An 18666-nucleotide genomic window follows, 5' to 3' on the forward strand; every position below is an offset into this window, starting at 1 on the left:
TGACATGCCCGCTTGAAAAACTCATAGGTAGGGGTAGGACAAACCTGCACAAGACACACCACTGCTGGTAGATATTACTGAGCCAGATGGACCAATGTTCATATTCTATAAAAGTCAAGTGGCAGTGTGGCTAGAAGATGAATGAGAAAAGAATGTTGGAGAGAGTTGAAGCAGCTGAAAGTCCTGCTTTTCCCCTGTAACTTGTGTTAGTACTTCAGATCTACAATCTCTATTATTCTTTCACTGTAAAATAATGTTTCCGTATTTTTCCTTTTCACTGGAATTCACTGGATTTTTAAAAAAAAATTAAAAAGTCATCAGAACATGATACTTGTCACTTAAACACATTTGTTTAAAAGCAAATCCATATGAATATTGGATGTTCAGGTAAACATATATAGGATTAAAGTGGATAGCACATCAGCAAGCCACATTATTTGAAATGCTGCATTAATTTGCCCAACATCTCCTATCTGTTTTCCTGGAACAAATCAGGTGTTTAAACGTTTATATAGAATTACGATTACTAGCTACGTGATCCTGGGTACCCAGTATGGTGTAGTGAATAGAAAGATTAAGATCTAGGAGACCTGGGCTCAAATAACCCCCTCAGCCAAGGAAACACCTGGGAATGTGGCATTGGCAAAAATGCTCCAATATCTCACTTACCTTGAAAATCCTATTAGGGTTGCTGAAGTCCAAAGTAACTTGATGGCACATAACACTGAGAGATATGTGATGTTCTACAGTTGGGTACCAACATAGAATAAGAATAGGACTTTACAAGGAATACCAGTCTCAAAATAGGAAAATTTGGGCGGTAGTCTCTATCCACTATACCATACTGCATCTCCTTTTCAGTTTTACCCCCTACATTTTTGTGACTATTGGTCATTATGTGTTTTCAAAAGTATGAGTCCAACCTGTTTCCCCTTGTCTTTGTTTCTTATCTAAATGACATTTGGAAGAGTGTAGTTGTTTTTTTGGCAGAAACCTACTGTTGAATACAGTTCAGTTGTATTCACAACACTTTCTTGCAATGTAAACATCATAGGGAATACCTGTTGAAGGAATGACATTAAAACATAAACTACTACTGTAGTATTCAAATCTTAGAAAATTAAGACAGTAATCAAGCACAGTAGTGGAAATCCTTCCATGTTTGCTCTTGAGCCACATTGTTCTTGGTTAGGTGGCTGCATTGATACTTGGACAGCACTGAAATGACATCAAGGTAAGTATCCAACAATAGTCCTGCAATCTTTCACATCACAACTAGCCCCTTTTGGATCCTAGCTACTACTACTATGCATTAACCACTTCGGGTAAAGTTTGTACTGTGCTTTGCATCCATTTGACTTACAAAGAGCCTGATTAAGCTAATTATTATCCTTATGCAAGGTATTTTTTAAACAGCTCTTTTTTATCTACATGTTACAGTATGAATATTAAAAATACACTTCTTGTTGGTTCCATTCCAAATAATATTATGCACACCTGAGACCCTTCAGACAGCCAAATCAGAAAAGTCAACTCAGCATAAATCACCTAAGTAATGATGAATAGCTTTACATCTTAAAACAAGTATGGAATCACATTGGTTGCTGATTTGCATAAATAGGATTTTGTTGACACTTCATTTGCGTAATCGTGAACTGGAGTGCTCCCATTGCTGAAATGTTGGTTTAAAATCAAAACTTCTTGACTTGTAAATCTGGGGACACTATTTAAAGGGTGGAGTATTCTCTATTTTCTTAACACATTGATGGTTTTGGAAAGGCCCTCAAATAGATTATGCATAGGACACCGTGTAGAGTGCTAAACTAAATTCTCTTGTTAGTGTTCCAGACATCAGCCTTTCAGTGATAGGAAGCAGATGGTAATGAATCTACTTCTCATAAGTGGATAATAGTTTTATTGCTCATGTTTAATTTGTTACATTGACTTTTTAATGAAACAATTTGGGAAATAAGATTTAGAGGCTCATATAAAACTGATTAAAAAACCCTACACTAGTTCGCAACATTTATAAATTAAATATCTAGATGTTTCTCTGTTCTTTCTGGGATGCTACTTTCATATTTGAAGAGGAAAGACAAACAGTGAGATAAAGTGGACAATGCATAAGGACTGGGTGGATCAAAAATGAATTGTATAGGAAAATTCATCTTTGAAATTTATGGGTTGCTCTTCAGGTTTCTTAGAAAAAAGTATAGAATAGAAATTTGACAAAATGAAAAACAATATGGGACAAAATGATACGTCATAAGATACTGCATCATTTCCTGACATCCTAGGTTGACAGGTTGCATACCTGTCATACATTAAATATGTGTTAGGGTAACAACTGTCCTTGAGCTGGTGAGCTCCATTGGAATTCAGGACATTGTAAGCACTCTCACAAAATAGCTGCCAAAATGGGAGTCTTGTTCATAAAACGGCAATCGTGGTGCATGTACATGATCACAATATACTAATTTTTCACAAAAACTAGTGGGGACTAAAACACAAGTAATTAGCAATGAAAAACGATTAGTGATGAAAGTTAAGGAAATGCAAAAATAGGACAATAGCTGAACATTAAGACTGAAATTAATGGCTACAGAAAACGGTAACAGTACCATTGACACAGAAAGACTCTGAAACTGGCTTAGAAACTTAGTAAAAGGCAGAGATTTGGTTTGATTTAAACCACAGATCACAAGAAAATAACCAGCTTAAACTGGGTAAAATGGTGATGCTCAATGGAGCATGCATGACACAGAGTGAGCCCCTTGCAAAGCAATGACAAATCAGTTTACACATGCAGAGGAAACGCACCCAAACTTTCCCAGTCTTCGTAGCTGGGCATGCTTCAGAACAAAGCATTGGACTGCTACTTCTCATCCTTTCTAAATTTAACAATGCAACAGTGAGTCCGGATATGTTAGAAATAAAGATGGCACTATTAACAAATTTTATTGATTCATATACACCAGGCTTCTGATTAAAACAACAAAATCCAGAGGGGCAGGCAACCTGACAGGTGCCAAAGGAGGTGTCTGCAATCATAGTGGTGCCCATGGGCACCACAGTGGAAATCCCAGAAATAAGGTTTTGTTATCACAATTACTGTAGCTTCATGCCGTCAAGTTAATTCCAATTTACAGTGACCTTCCTGGGGATTTTTAGGCATAAAGTAGAAGTAATTTACCAGCTTGTCCTGGTGATACATTGGCACCATGAAGATTGTCCAAGGCCACAACCATGCCTGCTCCAGATGATCTCAGGTACCTTCCTCACCCCTGGAGACACATTGGGGATTTAAACTCTCAGCCCCTGGCTCTGCAACCATGCACTTTAATCCACTATACCAATTTATCATAATAATTTGTAGTCTTGTCAAAGGATTTGGACTGGAAACCATTTTGCTTGAGAGCTAATGTGATGTAGTAGTAGAGTCTGAAATCCTCTTGCACAACTCCACAGCAGTAAATGCTGATGATATTATCAGCCACCACCAATAATCTTTAATTCTCCAGGTTCTAAGATTCCCTAGGGATCCCTTTTAATCCGGGAAGTCTTTGGGTTTTGGTATAAATGAGGATAAGCCTGAGTATTGGTTAATTTTGATGTAATGAATACTGACTTGGAAGTATTCACTATAAATAAGTGAAGAAGTAAATGGTAAATTGTGCAACAAATGATGGGAAGTTTAACACACACACACAGACACACAAAATGAAAACCTCCACTAGGATCAGGAACAAGCATGGCTATTGTTGGATGCTAAAGCCTTACCCCCCTATCCTGTGACTCCCAAAGGCTTATTCAGATTGAATGGCATGCCTACGGAACCTTGGAACCTAAGGGGATTGTCATTTAGTCATGTCCAACTCTTCGTGACCCCATGGACCAGAGCACGCCAGGCCCTCCTGTCTTCCACTGCCTCCCAGAGTTGGGTCAAATTCATGTTGGTAGCTTCGATGACACTGTCCAACCATCTCGTCCTCCGTCGTTCCCTTCTCCTCTTGTCTTCACACTTTCCCAACATCAGTGTCTTTTCCAGGGAGTCTTCTCTTCTCATGAGATGGCCAAAGTATTGGAGCTTCAGCTTCAGGATCTGTCCTTCCAGTGAGCACTCAGGGTTGATTTCCTTTAGAATGGATAGGTTTGTTCTCCTTGCAGTCCGGGGCACTCAAGAGTCCAGCACCACAATTCAAAGGCATCAATTCTTTGCGGGGGGTCAGGCGGTCAACCTAAGGGGATAGGAAATCTTAAATATTATTGGCAGGGGCTGATGACATTATCAGCATTTATGACTGCACAGCTCCACCAACAGGATTCTAAGGAGAGTGTCAGACTAGGATGCAAGACCTCAGCCATGGAAATTCACCAGGGGCAGGAGAGAGACGGAATAGCAATGCTGAACTAAAACTTGAACAAATCACGGATCTCAAAGATCCTGTGAGAGTTGCTGTCAGAAGTGCTTTAAGGCACATAATGTGCATGCCATTTTGTTTTAAGATGCCAGGCAGCTTCTTAATCTTCCACCTGGAGTAGGTATAAAATTCAAAAGCTGCAAAACACTTGAATATGTGTAGATGTACATATTTCACTCTCAACTCTTGGGAAAAAATTACTTTTCATTACTGAAGCTGTTTTCTGTAGTGAGATCTCAGGTAAAATGATCAGGAAATGGATTTGATAAATCAAAGACAGCATGAGAGTGAGAGCAGAAGACTAAAGAGAGGAAGATTCTTAGATGTTCAAGAGATGGCCCGGAATTGGAAAAGGCTGTAGGAAGAGCCATTAGAAACTAGATAAAGAAGTGAAGTTGGACATTAAAAAGATATCAATTGAATATTTTCCAGTGGCATTGATGAAAACCAAAGTTCTTAAACATTTATATTTCATGGCCAGGGTTTTTTATGATAAAAGATCTTAGGTTGTATCTAGTTACTAGTCCTAGTTAAAGTAGACCCACTGAATCAATGACTAAATACTGATTCAGTAAGTCCCATCCTTCAATGCGCCTACTCTAGTTGATTTACTAACAATGCTAATATAGGCACTTTCAAACCAGATATAGCAAGTCTTTGCCTTTCCGGATGTTAGACTGTAATTTGTTCAACTCAGTTCATTGGCCATGCTGCCTTTTGGTGTTCTCCTTACTGGAAGGATAGTTTTAAAGCTTCTAAGTTCTGTTTTTATTTAACACATCTGGGTTAAAGTGAGTTCCCATGGCACTTCATATGTATTGAAAAAGCATTTTTCCTTAAAGGTGGGTGTGCATCTTTACATCAAAATCCAGTTTATATTCTAATCTGTCAATCCATGGGTCTTCTTTCACCAAATGACTGTTTTGTTTTCCAAGTTACTTTCTGGCTCACTACTACAATAAGGCACTGCATTCTGATTCAGTCCATCATTGGCAATCAGCATGATTATTACTTCTGGAATTCCATCCCCACATCCCCAAGACTCATAGAAACCGAAACGTTTTCCACAGCAGGTAACTTCAGTCTGATGTCTATGTGATACTTTGAGGCTGCCGTTTCTTCTTATTCCTAGCTGTTGCTGCTCACTGCACAAAGATGCCACTTGTGAACCATCCCATGTACTGTATTCCTTTCTCTTGTCTAGCCTTTCATTTTTGCAGTACTTCTTTATACTGCAGAGAATGTCTGGTCAGAGAGGTGAGCACATATTTCTCATTAATATCCAATCAAGATATTACACTTGATCATAGCCAAAAGACTGAGAAACGATTCTGCTACTCTGATTTTTCTTCTTCTAAAAGGGACCCCCCCACCCACCCACGCACCCTTTGTATTTAAAATATTCCAGGGAAGGGAGTGGACCAATTGAGGCACAGCTATGCATATACAAGACTTCTGTCAACTTGAAGCAGTGCAGTCCAAATCCCTGCACACAATTTTTGGTGTTCTGCAATACATCCCCCATGCCCTACTTAAAAGAGAATCTGGAATGATTGCATTTTAAGCACATGCTTGTACCAAATAGTTTGTTTCTGCTTTCAGTTAAACATTAATCCTGCTTTGACCTTAATAGATAACCACTTTTCGGGCTGGGTAGGAACTACTGTATTGAGGAAGAGTGGCAAAACACACACACACAATTGAACAACACATCTGGACATAACTTTCCAGACAGATAGAGGCTGAGTTCAGCATTATCCAACAGTCAGCAACTAAGCAAAATCTTTGCTCCAGCAAATTATCTTTATGGCTTATAGTATATTAAATACTGTGGAGCTTTCATCTTGCCTATTTCAACAGATTGCCATCAGCAGTACTAGAATGAAGATACCGGTGTATCCTATATTCCCAATGCCTCTGTTTTCAACAATCAGGTATGGCTGAGACCAAACAAATTTTATTACATTATTTATATAATAGGGACATCTGAAAGTTATATATTTCTCTAATTTTCAAAAAATTGCAAGGGAGAGATGATAAATTTTAATGTTCTTTCCTCTCTGATGTATCAAGCGAAATCATAGCTAAGATGGCAAAATATTCTGCAATGGCATGTTTAAAAAGAAAGCAACTGGTAAATCACTCCACTTATCATATTATAAATAATGCATGGCTGCAACAAGGACACAAATTATTTCATGCATATAATATTCCTGTGGATTTCTTGTGTTTGGCAACTATTGTGACTGTTTTATTTTGTAATGGCTGGTCAAATGGACGCAAGTTCATTACACTAAATGATTTGATTTGGTAAATAGACATGTGAGATGGAAATGAGACTTAGGTGGCTTGTACCTTGTTTGGGCAGAGCTCAAATAGGGATAGCTGCTACATTGTTGTGAGAAGGACAGAGATACAGATGCCCCTGTCAGCACTCCATAAAGCTGCAAACCAGGACTCACCCAGTCTCCCAGTGAGCCTGCCTCAAGAGTGGGAAAAGCTGTAATGGGATATAATCTCAAAAATGATAGAATGATGTCAATATGAATCCAAGGCAGACCTTTTAACATCACAATAATCCAAGTTTATGCACCAACCACCATTGCTGAGGAGACTCAAATTGAACAATTTTATGAAGATTTAAAACACCTTCTAGAACTGACACCAAAGAAAGATGTTCTTCTCATTCTAGGGGACTGGAATTCTAAAGTAGGGAGTCAAGAGATAAAAGGAACAACATGGAAGTTTGGCCTTGGAGTTCAAAATGAAGCAGGGCTAAAGCTAATAGAGTTTTGTCAAGACAACAAGCTGGTCATCACAAACACTCTTTTCCAACAACACAAGAGGCGACTCTACACATGGAAATCACCAGATGGGCAATACCAAAATCAGATTGATTATATTCCCTACAGCCGAAGATGGAGGAGCTCAATACAGTCAGCAAAAACAAGACCTGGAGCTGATTGTGGCTCTGATCATCAGCTTCTCATAGCAAAATTCAAGCTTAAACTGAAGACAGTAGGAAAAACCACTGGGCTAGTCAGGTATAATCTAAACCACATCCCTTATGAATACACAGTGGAAGTGAAGAACAGATTTAAGGAAATTGATTTGGTGGACAGAGTGCCTGAAGAACTTTGGATAAATGCTCGTAACATTGTACAGGAGGCAGCAACAAAAACCATCCCAAAGAAAAGGAAATGCAAGAAAGCAAAGTGGCTCTCCAACGAGGCCTTAGAAATAGCAGAGAGGAGAAGGAAAACAAAATGCAAGGGAGATAGGGAAAGTTACAGAAATTTGAATGCAGACTTCCAAAGAACAGCAAGGAGAGACAAGAAGGCCTTCTTAAATGAACAATGTAAAGAAATAGAGGAAAATAATAGAAAAAGAAAAACCAGAGATTTCTTCAGGAAAATCAGAGATATTAAAGGAACCTTTTGTGCAAAGATGAACTTGATAAAAGACAAAAATGGTAGGGACCCCACAGAAGCAGAAGACATCAAAAAGAGGTGGCAAGAATACACAGAGGAATTATACCAGAAAGAGTTGGATATCCCGGACAACCAAGATAATGTAGTTGCTGACCTTGAGCCAGACATCCTGGAGAGTGAAGTCAAGTGGGCCTTAGGAAGCCTGGCTAACAACAAGGCCAGTGGAGGTGATGGCATTACAGTTGAACTATTTAAAATCTTAAAAGATGATGCTGTTAAGGTGCTACATTCAATATGCCAACACGTTTGGAAAACTCAACAGTGGCCAGAGGACTGGAAAAGATCAGTCTACATCCCAATCCCAAAGTAGGGCAGTGCCAAAGAATGCTCCAACTACTGTACAATTGCACTCATTTCAAACGCTAGCAAGGTTATGCTCAAAATCCTCCAAGGTAGGCTTCAGCAGTATGTGGACCGAGAACTCCCAGAAGTACAAGCTGGATTCCGAAGGGGCAGAGGAATTAGAGACCAAATTGCAAATATGCGCTGGATTATAGAGAAAGCCAGAGAGTTCCAGAAAAACATCTATTTCTGCTTCATTGACTATGCAAAAGCCTTTGACTGTGTGGACCACAGCAAACGATGGCAAGTCCTTAATTTATCTCCTGAGAAACCTATACGTGGGACAGGAAGCAACAGTTAGAACTGGATATGGAACAACTGATTGGTTCAAAATTGGGAAAGGAGTATGACAAGGCAGTATATTGTCCCCCTGTTTATTCACCTTATATGCAGAATACATCATGTGAAAGGCTGGACTGGAGGAATCCCAAGCGGGAATTAAAATTGCCGGAAGAAATACCAACCACCTCCGATATGCAGATGATACCACTCTGATGGCAGAAAGTGAGGAGGAATTAAGGAACCTTGTAATGAGGGTGAAAGAGGAGAGTGCAAAAAAGGTCTGAAGCTCAACATCAAAAAAAACACACCAAAAACTAAGATCATGGCCACTGGTCCCATCACCTCCTGGGAAATAGAAGGGGAAGGTATGGAGGCAGTGACAGATTTTACTTTCTTGGGCTCCATGATCACCGCAGACGGAGACAGCAGCCACAAAATTAAAAGACGCCTGCTTCTTGGGAGGAAAGCGATGACAAACCTCGACAGCATCCTAAAAAGCAGAGACATCACCTTTCCAACAAAAGTCCGCATAGTCCAAGCTATAGTAGTGATGTATGGAAGTAAGAGCTGGACCATAAAGAAAGCTGACAGCCGAAGAATTGATGCTTTTGAATTGTGGTTCTGGAGAAGACTCTTGAGAGTCCCCCAGACTGCAAGGAGAACAAACCTATCAATTCTAAAGGAAATCAACCCTGAGTGCTCACTGGAAGGACGGATCCTGAAGCTGAGGCTCCAATACTTTGGCCATCTCATGAGAAGAGAAGACTCCTTGGAAAAGACCTTGAGGTTAGGAAAGTGTGAAGGCAAGAGGAGAAGGGGACGCCAGAGGATGAGATGGCTGGAGAGTGTCATTGAAGCTACCAGAATGAATTTGACACAACTCCAAGAGGCAGTGGAAGATAGGAGGGCCTGGCGTGCTCTGGTCCGTGGGGTCACGAGGAGTCGGACACAACTAAACGACTAAACGACGACGAGTACCAGCACTACTATGGATGGTTTACAAGTTAAGCTTAAAACCTCACAAGACCCCACATAACAACATACATTCAAACAGTATTGCGACACACAACTATAAAGTCTGAAATTCATACAAAGAAGAGAAAAATTACAGCATCCTGGAGATTCAGTCATTGATGGAAGCTTCAAATAATTCCGTTTTTCCCAGTTTCCTGAAATTAAGGAGGGAAAGAGTCTGGCACTTCTCAGTTGGTAACATGTTTCAGAGACATTGAAAAGGCCCAATTCCTTCTACAGTAATTGACTTTTTGGCTCCCTTAGGGTGGCCCTTTGTAGCAACACAAATTGAGAGGAATGGGTGGAAAGGATAGCTGATTTCTGAGACATTTTGACAAGTATCAGGATCGTAAACCATTAAGGGCTTTATAGGTTTTCAGAAGCAATTTTAAAGCCTAAAAATGCAAAGGAAAAGTTGAGTTGGAATTTAGAATTGAAACACTAATTCCAAGTAAGGTAAAGGTAAAGGTTCCCCTTGACAATTTTTTGTCCAGTCGTGTTCGACTCTAGGGGGCGGTGCTCATCCCCGATTCCAAGCCATAGAGCCAGCGTTTGTCCGAATATAATCTTCCGTGGTCAAATGGCCAGTGCGACTTAGACACGGAACGCTGTTACCTTCCCACTGAGGTGGTCCCTTTTTATCTACTTGCATTTGCATGCTTTCGAACCACTAGGTTGGCGGGAGCTGGGACAAGCGACGGGCACTCACTCCGTCACGTGGATTTGATCTTACCACTGCTGGTCTTCTGACCCTGCAGCACAGGCTTCTGCGGTTTAGCCCGCAGCGCCACCACGTCCCACGTCCAAGTAAGTTGTTCTGAATTCCATGCACTTTTGGATTACTAGAGTATGTACGAGTAGCTGCATCACACACCGATGAATGATGCTTTCGTTTTTCATATATTTTAGACTAAAGTTTCCCCAAATCACTTATCACTGTCCCTACTGGCACGGACCAATAGTAGTTGTAGGCCCCAAGATGTAGAGCAGCGGTTCCCCAACCTTGGGCCCCCAGATGTTCTTGGACTAAAACTCCCAAAAACCTTCACCACTAGCAGTGCTGGCTGGGATTTCTGAGAGTTCTAGTTACACAAGGTTACACAAGGTTGGGAACTGATTAAGATCAGCCTTTTTTTGGCCATGGCCATAAGCATAAGACCCTGATGTTAGGAAAGCGGGAAGGAAAGAGGAGAAGGGGACGACAGAGGATGAGATGGCTGGACAGTGTCATCAAAGCTACCAACATGAATTTGACCCAACTCCGGGGGGCAGTGGAAGACAGGAGAGCCTGGCGTGCTCTGGTCCATGGGGTCACAAAGAGTCGGACATCACTAAACAATAACAACAATTAGCACAATATGAAATAAATATAGGCTGAATCAAGATTGTGTAAGTCACATAACAAACTTTATAAAGTGGTGTCTGAATAACTGTTTCCAATAGAGATAGGGGTATTCGTATTGGTATCCCCGCACAGCTGGAATTAATGAGGGTTTATTCCTGCTCACTAGCCACTCCAGGCAGAGGAAGGGACGACAAATTTCCCTGCACAGCTGCTGAGTGGCTAGTGAGTGGGAAGAGAGCAGCACTCCAGGAGTAATTGGAAGGAAGAGTGACACCAACACCAGACGCATGGGTGGATATCAACTCCAGCTGTGTGAATACCCCCATCTCTTGTTTCCAGTCTTTGGCCTTCTTCAAATGTGCCAGTGCCCCATTAAGAATGGTTGATGAGGACAAATTTTACCTTACAGTTTTCCAGATTTATGTCTCCCTGTTTGTGAGTTAGGTCTATTTGCACATGGCTGGATGCATCTGAGCATATCTCATCCTATCATAGAATCATAGAACAGAGTAACTGAGTTTGAAAAGACCTATAAGGCTACCAAGTCCAATCCCCTGCTCAAAGCAGGAATCAGTCCTCTCCCCTTCTTTGTGTGAACTACTTTGCCAGTCCAAGAATGGGAAAGATGAAAGACCTTTTCTTTCTATGACAACTTATTCCTACCCATATTATCTAGCTATAAGAGAAGTGAAAGAGTGACAAAATAAACAGACTTGAATGCTCCCTCCCCCAAGCAATTGGTGATATATCAACCGCATTTCCCAGTTCCCAGCATTAAGTTGAAAACACTTGAGAAACCACAAGTTGCCAAGCACTAACTGCCTGATGCCATCTTATCCATTTTACAGCTGTCCCTTGCTGGCTATTCAAATAAATGCTTGACATAAGTGAAAAGCATCTTGATCCAAAGCTCTCTCCCTGTGTGTGTATGTGATGATAAAGAATTTCCAAAAACAAATGAAGATTTGGTGGGGAGCAGGCTAGGCATGTACAGTCAGGTGGGCAGGACTTGAACCAAAACACTACTATTGACCCCAAGAAGGCTCTAGACGGCTCTTGAAAGAAGTGGTAGGGAAATAAAGCAAGCAAAGTACAGTAAGTGCTCTTCCCATCATACTTCATTTACTTATGTATGGAGCTTGCACATACAAATAATCTGGAACACACTCAGTCAAGTCTTGTTTGAATTTTAAAAATCCTATTGATGGCAAGGAAAGGTTTAAAAACACTTCTTGTATTACTGAGCAGAAACCTACAGACCATGTCATTGCTGATCAGAGTTTATTCCATGGCAAGAAAACCTGTTGTGTATCTTCCACCTGAGAACATTAGGTACGTATATAGAAGACTCTGTTGCACATGATGTTTGTAAAACACATTAAAAATCAAATGATGGTGATTCTGGTTAGGTTTTATTCTCCTCTTGATATTTAAGTGGCACAAATCTACCATTCTTCTCTTTCTCCTATATCTGCCATTAAAAAGCCCTGTTAAAATAAATACGCTGGAACTGAAGCATTCCCCTTGATAAATAGCACCAGTGAGCATCTGGCTGATGCCACTGTGATCTATTTCTGACAGTAAGGGTTTTGTACAGATATGAAACAGAAACGAGCGCTGACCTAGGCATAAGATTAAAGCACCACATGAAAGATTTCAATCAGATCTTCTAGTGCACTAGTATCACTAATAAATAAGTGGTGATAATTAATTTGTTATTAAACAGGAAGCAGCTTAGAAGTGTGCAAAAATACTTTCCCCATTTTTGTGTGACAGAATCACCTATGGTTGCTTTTCAAGCTGCATTTCCTAAAAACTGTATCAGGCAAAAGGTTTCCAATGGACAACTAATGAGGCCAGTCTATACGAAAACAAACCATAAAGCAAGGGAATGGCTCTTGTGAGCAAAGTCCTGTCATAATGGATAGGCTTTCTGTATTTATGAAGGAGATAAATGTTTCACACACCACAGAACTGGTGTAGAGTAGCTCATTATTTAGCTAACTAGGCCTGTATTTGTGAGGCTCTTCTCCATATCTGAGGACTTGCCTCCCTTTGTTTAATGAAGGGCTGGCTAAATTGGGGTTCCCATGTAATTAGTTTTAAAAGAGGTAGCCATGTTAGTCTGTGCTAGCATATGAAACAAAAAGATTTTTAAAAAAGACAAAAACATTGTGGCACCTTAAAGACTAACTACTATCTTTTAATGTGAGCTTTCAGGGAAAAGTCCACTTCCTCAGACATAAGAGTGCAATTTTCTTCACTGATGACCTTGGACTGGAATATATTTTTAAAAAAAATATTAGTGTAATTAGTGAGACCCATGTTTCTCTAAATTTCAGACTCTCTTATAAGAAGTCACTGATCATCATAGAATGGAATGATAGCTAAAAACAAATGAACAAAATACCTACCAAGCTAAAAGAAACAAAGCACAAGGAAGTATTAATAGTCTTAGTGCCAGTGCTTTGGCTCTAATCGATGGAAGCACTCCTGCTACATATATTCACAGCTTGGAAATGTTGGTGTTCTTTGGTTGGTTTTGGTTTTGGTACCGCTTTCAGAATCTCCTATGTCCATGTTGCCATACATGCTGCAGAGTGCTGTTATCAAAATGGATTTGTATCCATGTACCTTATTTATTTTTAAACTTTATTGCCATTAAAAAAAGAACAAAGTAAACAATTATCACAATGTAAGCACATAACCAAGATAACTTTCTATTATCTCTTACGCAAAATAGTAAGTCTTTAACATCTTTACTTCCTTATTTTCCACCAGACATTTATTTTCTTTGCAATCTTAATAATACCTTTCTTCTTATTTTATATCTATGTTAACAATCTGCTTTACTTTTTTTTTTACCTCTAGCAATGTTGGGAGCAGTTTTGTGTCTAATTTATACCCGAGTCACTTGGTACAGGTTTGGAATCTTTCTTCCATTTCTCTCAAGGATAACTTTTTATTTTCCCCCACTGAGATGCGTGCTCCATTCTACCCTTTCCTTTCAATGAGTCTGTTAATTCATCCATTAATATTAATTCCCGTAATTTTATTAAGCAGTCCTTCACCGAAGGTTCCTCCTTGTCTTTCCATTGTTTTGCCACTCGAATTCTGGCTGCTCCTAATATGTATAAACAAATCTTTGTCTCTTGTTTCGAGTTTAACTTTACCATATTTAATAAATATGTTTCAGGTTTCATTCCTACCATTATTTTTAAGTCTATGGTAATTATTTTTTCTATTTCTTTCCAAAATGTCTTAATAGATTTCTTACCTTATATAGGAAATACATACTGTAAAAATAATGAAATCCCCCCCAAAATAGATATTGCGGCCAGTATCACAAACTGAATAAACTATTACATGAGAGAATTTTACGACAGTCAAAACTGATGTGTACTTTCTCAAATACCAACCCCATACTGTTTTTAATATTTAATTGGCTATATCTTGGGATCTTCTAGGGAAGTGTTATTTCTGATCCTGTCCGTGCTGTGCAACTGCTGTGCAGATAATGTCATTCTTCAATCAAATATTAGAAGCTGAAACTTCCAATAGATTTTTTCTAGTTTTGTTAAAAAAGCTCAGTGACTAAACAAATAACTTTGATGCTTTTCAGATAGCCATAAAATAGGGGGTTGGGATTATGCAAAGCAATCTTTTAGAAACAATGACCTAGGTCATTAGTCCACTGGTCAAGATCCAAAAAGTCAAACATTGGTCTGCAAGCAAGTATTGTGGCTTATCACCAATTATGAGGATACCTATTCCTTATAGAGATGGGGAACAAAACTGAGGTCTATGAAGATTCTAGTGGGCCATCATGCACGACTGATAACTACATTCAGCTATCACAGATTATGCAGAACTGCTAGACAAGCACAACTCATTCCATTCACTTTGTTACTTTTCACAGTTCGGAAAGGGATGGTCATGGGAGGGTGAGAGGAGTAATTTCAGTTAATATTAGATCAGTAGCAACAAACTCTTTGACAGAGTACTGAATGATGACTATTGAATCATACAAGAGTATAAAAAACTCATGTCCAATGGCTTAGCTGTAGTAATATGTCACAAAAAAGAGAAGAGTGATTCTGAACAATGGCATCTTACTGTATGTATAATTCTGAAATAGCCTCACTCTTCCTCGTATGCATTATTTTGCAAGGTGGGCTTTCATGTTTGGCCTTTGACATATCAATGGCAGGTGTGGGATAGCCCAATGACATAAACTGTTGTGATTGTAAGGAGCAGAAGCTGAGCTTAGACAAGAAGAATACAGTTGCTTCTGTGCACCTCTACTCTGCACAGGTGAGCATCTGAATTAGACATTAGAGGAGTATGGTTCGGTATTATTAAAAACATTATCAGATTCATATGCAGAACAGGAGAAAATGTAACTCACTGAGGAGTTATTAAAATATATTCCAGTGCAAGGTCAGTAGAGAAGAAAAACTAGTTCTAATGTCATGCTTTTCCTCGCCATGAGTCCCTATGGAAAAATGCACCTTAAAACTTTTTCCCATGAGTCATCATTGCAGACAATTCCATGAGTTGGGTTTCATACCTTGTCCAGTTTCACCTCATGATGTTACTTGAGCAAGTGGTGTGGAAGGACCACCTGCATATTTTAAATAGCTATGTATCTGTGAAAATAACATTTTAAAGCCATCCTGTGGATCCAAAATATTACTTGGGAACTAGCTTGGAATTTGGTCTGTGGATTAAATAATACTTTTCCCAGTCATAAGATGACATTGAATGTACGTATATCTTAACTAAGACTGGGGAAAAACTTTGAAAACAAAGGAAAAGACTGATTTGGAGGCACCAGACTGGTAAAACATATTAAGAGTTGAACAATCCAGTTGTGTTCCCTTTAAAGTAAACCTTGCCCATATGTACAAAAGCCTGCTCTAGACACAATGATCAACAAGCCCAACCAATTAAATATATGTCCATTGTGAAAGACAAAAAAAAAATTACTGGCTTGGTTCAATTTTGGGGGTTCTTGTTCTCCTGTCTGCATTGTGCGAGTGCTGTTTCAAGACTGTAATTCATTCTGTTCTAGCAAAGTCCAGCTTTTTAGCAAATCTGCCATGCAGTTCAAATGTAGATGCATCTTGGAAAGGGAATACTGCTTAATACTAGATTAGTTCCTTTGAACATAGATGCAGAGTCCCCTTCGATGCAAAATTCTTCACAGATCTTCAGTGGCTCAAGCAGCAACAACCACAACAGCACAGTAAATTTTTTGTAATTGTTCAGAAATACACAAAATATTTGCATATCATTTCACCGTGTACTGGCAATCTGGCAACCCCCACCCCAACAGGAAGTACCTGTGTTGTAGTCGAGATCTGCTCTGCTCCAATATCCTTAAGTGCCCCTTCCCTTTTCAGACATCTCATGCATCTTTCCCCCTTTCTTCTCCACTTCACTTGTGAATTAGTGAGTGTAGTGTTTTCCTTCCCCTTTTCTAATCACAATTTCTCCTCTTTATTTAGTTTTAAAACTTTTTACTTCTCATCCTCATCTCCTTCACTCAAGCTGCTAAAGGATGCTGAGGCAGCTTTAGGAGAAGATGGAGGCGAAGTCTTTCTGAAGAGCCAGGGTGAAGGGGGAGATGGAGACCTAGATGGTGAACGTTCCCGTGTTGGACTGCCTGTGGGACTCTGTCGTGGAGAGAAGGCTTGAAGCATACGCCCACTCCTCTCTTGAAACATCTGCTTCTGGAAAACAAATGGACAAGAAAATGGGCATGTATGGACACACTAGAAAAGAAGAAGAAAAAGCTGTTCATCCTGGGATAAGAAAAGTGCTTGCTATATAATGTTTTAATTATTTCCATTTTAGCCCACAAAACAGATGTAGCAATTGTCACTCATTCAAACTATTCTTGGGCATATGTTAAAACAATGAGCTTGGACTTCTGCAATGCAGACAGTGTCTGAAATCAGTAATTAAGTCACAACTAAAGTTGGTCCCATTGAATTATTGGAGATTTGGTAAATCAATTTCTATCTAAGTTCAACTGATTCAATGGGCCTACTCTAGGTGTGACCTACTATTGGATTTCAGCTAATTAGATATGTCTGTCTTGGCAAAGTCACTCTCTCTAACTGCTCTTCTATAAAACTATATGTAATGTTTGTTTATAGGACTCTATGGCCCTTGAGTTGTTAGCAAAACACATTTGTAAGTTTGTATCAAGAGTGGAAGAAGGAAGGTGCCTTATACACAGTCAGGCTTTTGGTCATCCATCCAGTTAAATATTCTAGTGGTCCAGGGACCAATTTTCTACCTCCAAGAAAATGGGAAGGAAAGGGATAGAAGTATTATGCAGTTGGACATCTACTTCGGTACTTCCTTCCTCCCCTCTGTTTGGGGTGGTGGTTGTGAGGCTGAGTGGAAATGCTTTTAAAAAAAAAGTAGAAGAAGCAAAGCAAATTTTTTACAGGGGGTGGTAGAATACAAAGCATGTATTTCACCACTGTGTTCTGGCCCTTAAAGTTACTGGAAAGGAAGAGTTTGAGGTAGAAAAATAGGTGAGTCGTGTTTGTAGCATGATCGTATATATATTAGGTACAGTATGCCTGTCTAATACACACACACACACACACACACACACACACGTATATATATATACACACATATACATATATACATATACATATATATATGTATGTGCTGTATATATACAGTGGTGCCTCACTTTACGATTGCCCCGCATTACGCCGAAACCACATTACGACGATCTTTTTGCGATCTTTTTGCGATTGCAAAACGATTGTCTAAATGGGTTTTTTTTTGCTTTGCGATGATCGGTTCCCTGTTTCGGGAACTGATTCTTCACAAAACGACGATTTTAAAACACCTGAATGGTGGTTTCAAAATGGCCACTGGGTAAACAAAATGGCTCCCCTCTGTTTTGTGGGACGAATTCCTCGCAAGACAGGCAGCGAAAACGGCTGCCCTATGGAGGATCTTTGCTGGATGGTGAGTTTTGACCCCATTGGAACACATTGAAGGGGTTTCAATGTGTTTCAATGCGTTTTTTTTTCGCTTTACGATGTTTTCGCTTAATGGCGATTTTCCTGGAATGGATTATCGCCGTTAAGCGAGGCACCACTGTATATACATACACACATACATATATACATATACACACATATATATGTATGTGTATACAGTGGTGCCTCGCTTTACGATCGCTCCATTTAACGACGAAACCGCATTACGACAAACATTTTGCAATCGCTTTTGCAATCGCTTTACGATGTTTCCTATGGGGGAATTTCGTTTTGCGATGATCGGTTCCCTGCTTCGGGAACCGATTCTTCACAAAACGATGATTTTCTAACAGCTGATTGGCAGATTCAAAATGGCCGCTGGTTAAACAAAATGCCCCCCCCCACTGTTTTCTAGGACGGATTCCTCGCTGCACAGGCAGCGAAAATGGCCGCCCTATGGAGGATCTTTGCTGGACGCTGAATTTCCAGCCCATTGGAACGCATTAAACGGGTTTTAATGCGTTTCTATGGGCTTTTTAATTTCGCTTTACGACGTTTTCATTCTACAGCGATTTCGCTGGAATGAATTAACGTCGTAATGCAAGGCACCACTGTATGTATGTATGTATGTATGTATGTATGTATGTATGTATGTATGTATGTATGTATGTATGTATGTATGTATGTATGTATGTATGTATGTATGTATGTATGTATGTATGTATGTATGTATGTGTATATATCCTCAGAAGTAA

The 18666-nt window shown here is 39.6% G+C and overlaps 1 protein-coding gene across 6 annotated transcripts in view; it reads right to left on the reverse strand.

The window, feature by feature from the left end:
* Positions 1–11995: 11995 nt before the first annotated feature.
* PCYT1B (phosphate cytidylyltransferase 1B, choline) overlaps positions 11996–18666 on the reverse strand; it is a 49032-nt gene continuing 42361 nt past the window's right edge. For all 6 annotated transcript variants that reach the window (XM_078390455.1, XM_078390454.1, XM_072994278.2 and 3 more), the window contains one exon: positions 11996–16630. In XM_078390455.1, coding sequence (XP_078246581.1) covers positions 16418–16630 — 213 coding nt within the window. In that variant the 3' untranslated portion in view covers positions 11996–16417. The remainder of the gene's footprint in view (positions 16631–18666) is intronic.

The sequence above is a fragment of the Pogona vitticeps genome, chromosome 3 (genome assembly GCF_051106095.1).
Source record: "Pogona vitticeps strain Pit_001003342236 chromosome 3, PviZW2.1, whole genome shotgun sequence".
In the NCBI taxonomy this organism is placed as follows: domain Eukaryota; kingdom Metazoa; phylum Chordata; class Lepidosauria; order Squamata; family Agamidae; genus Pogona; species Pogona vitticeps.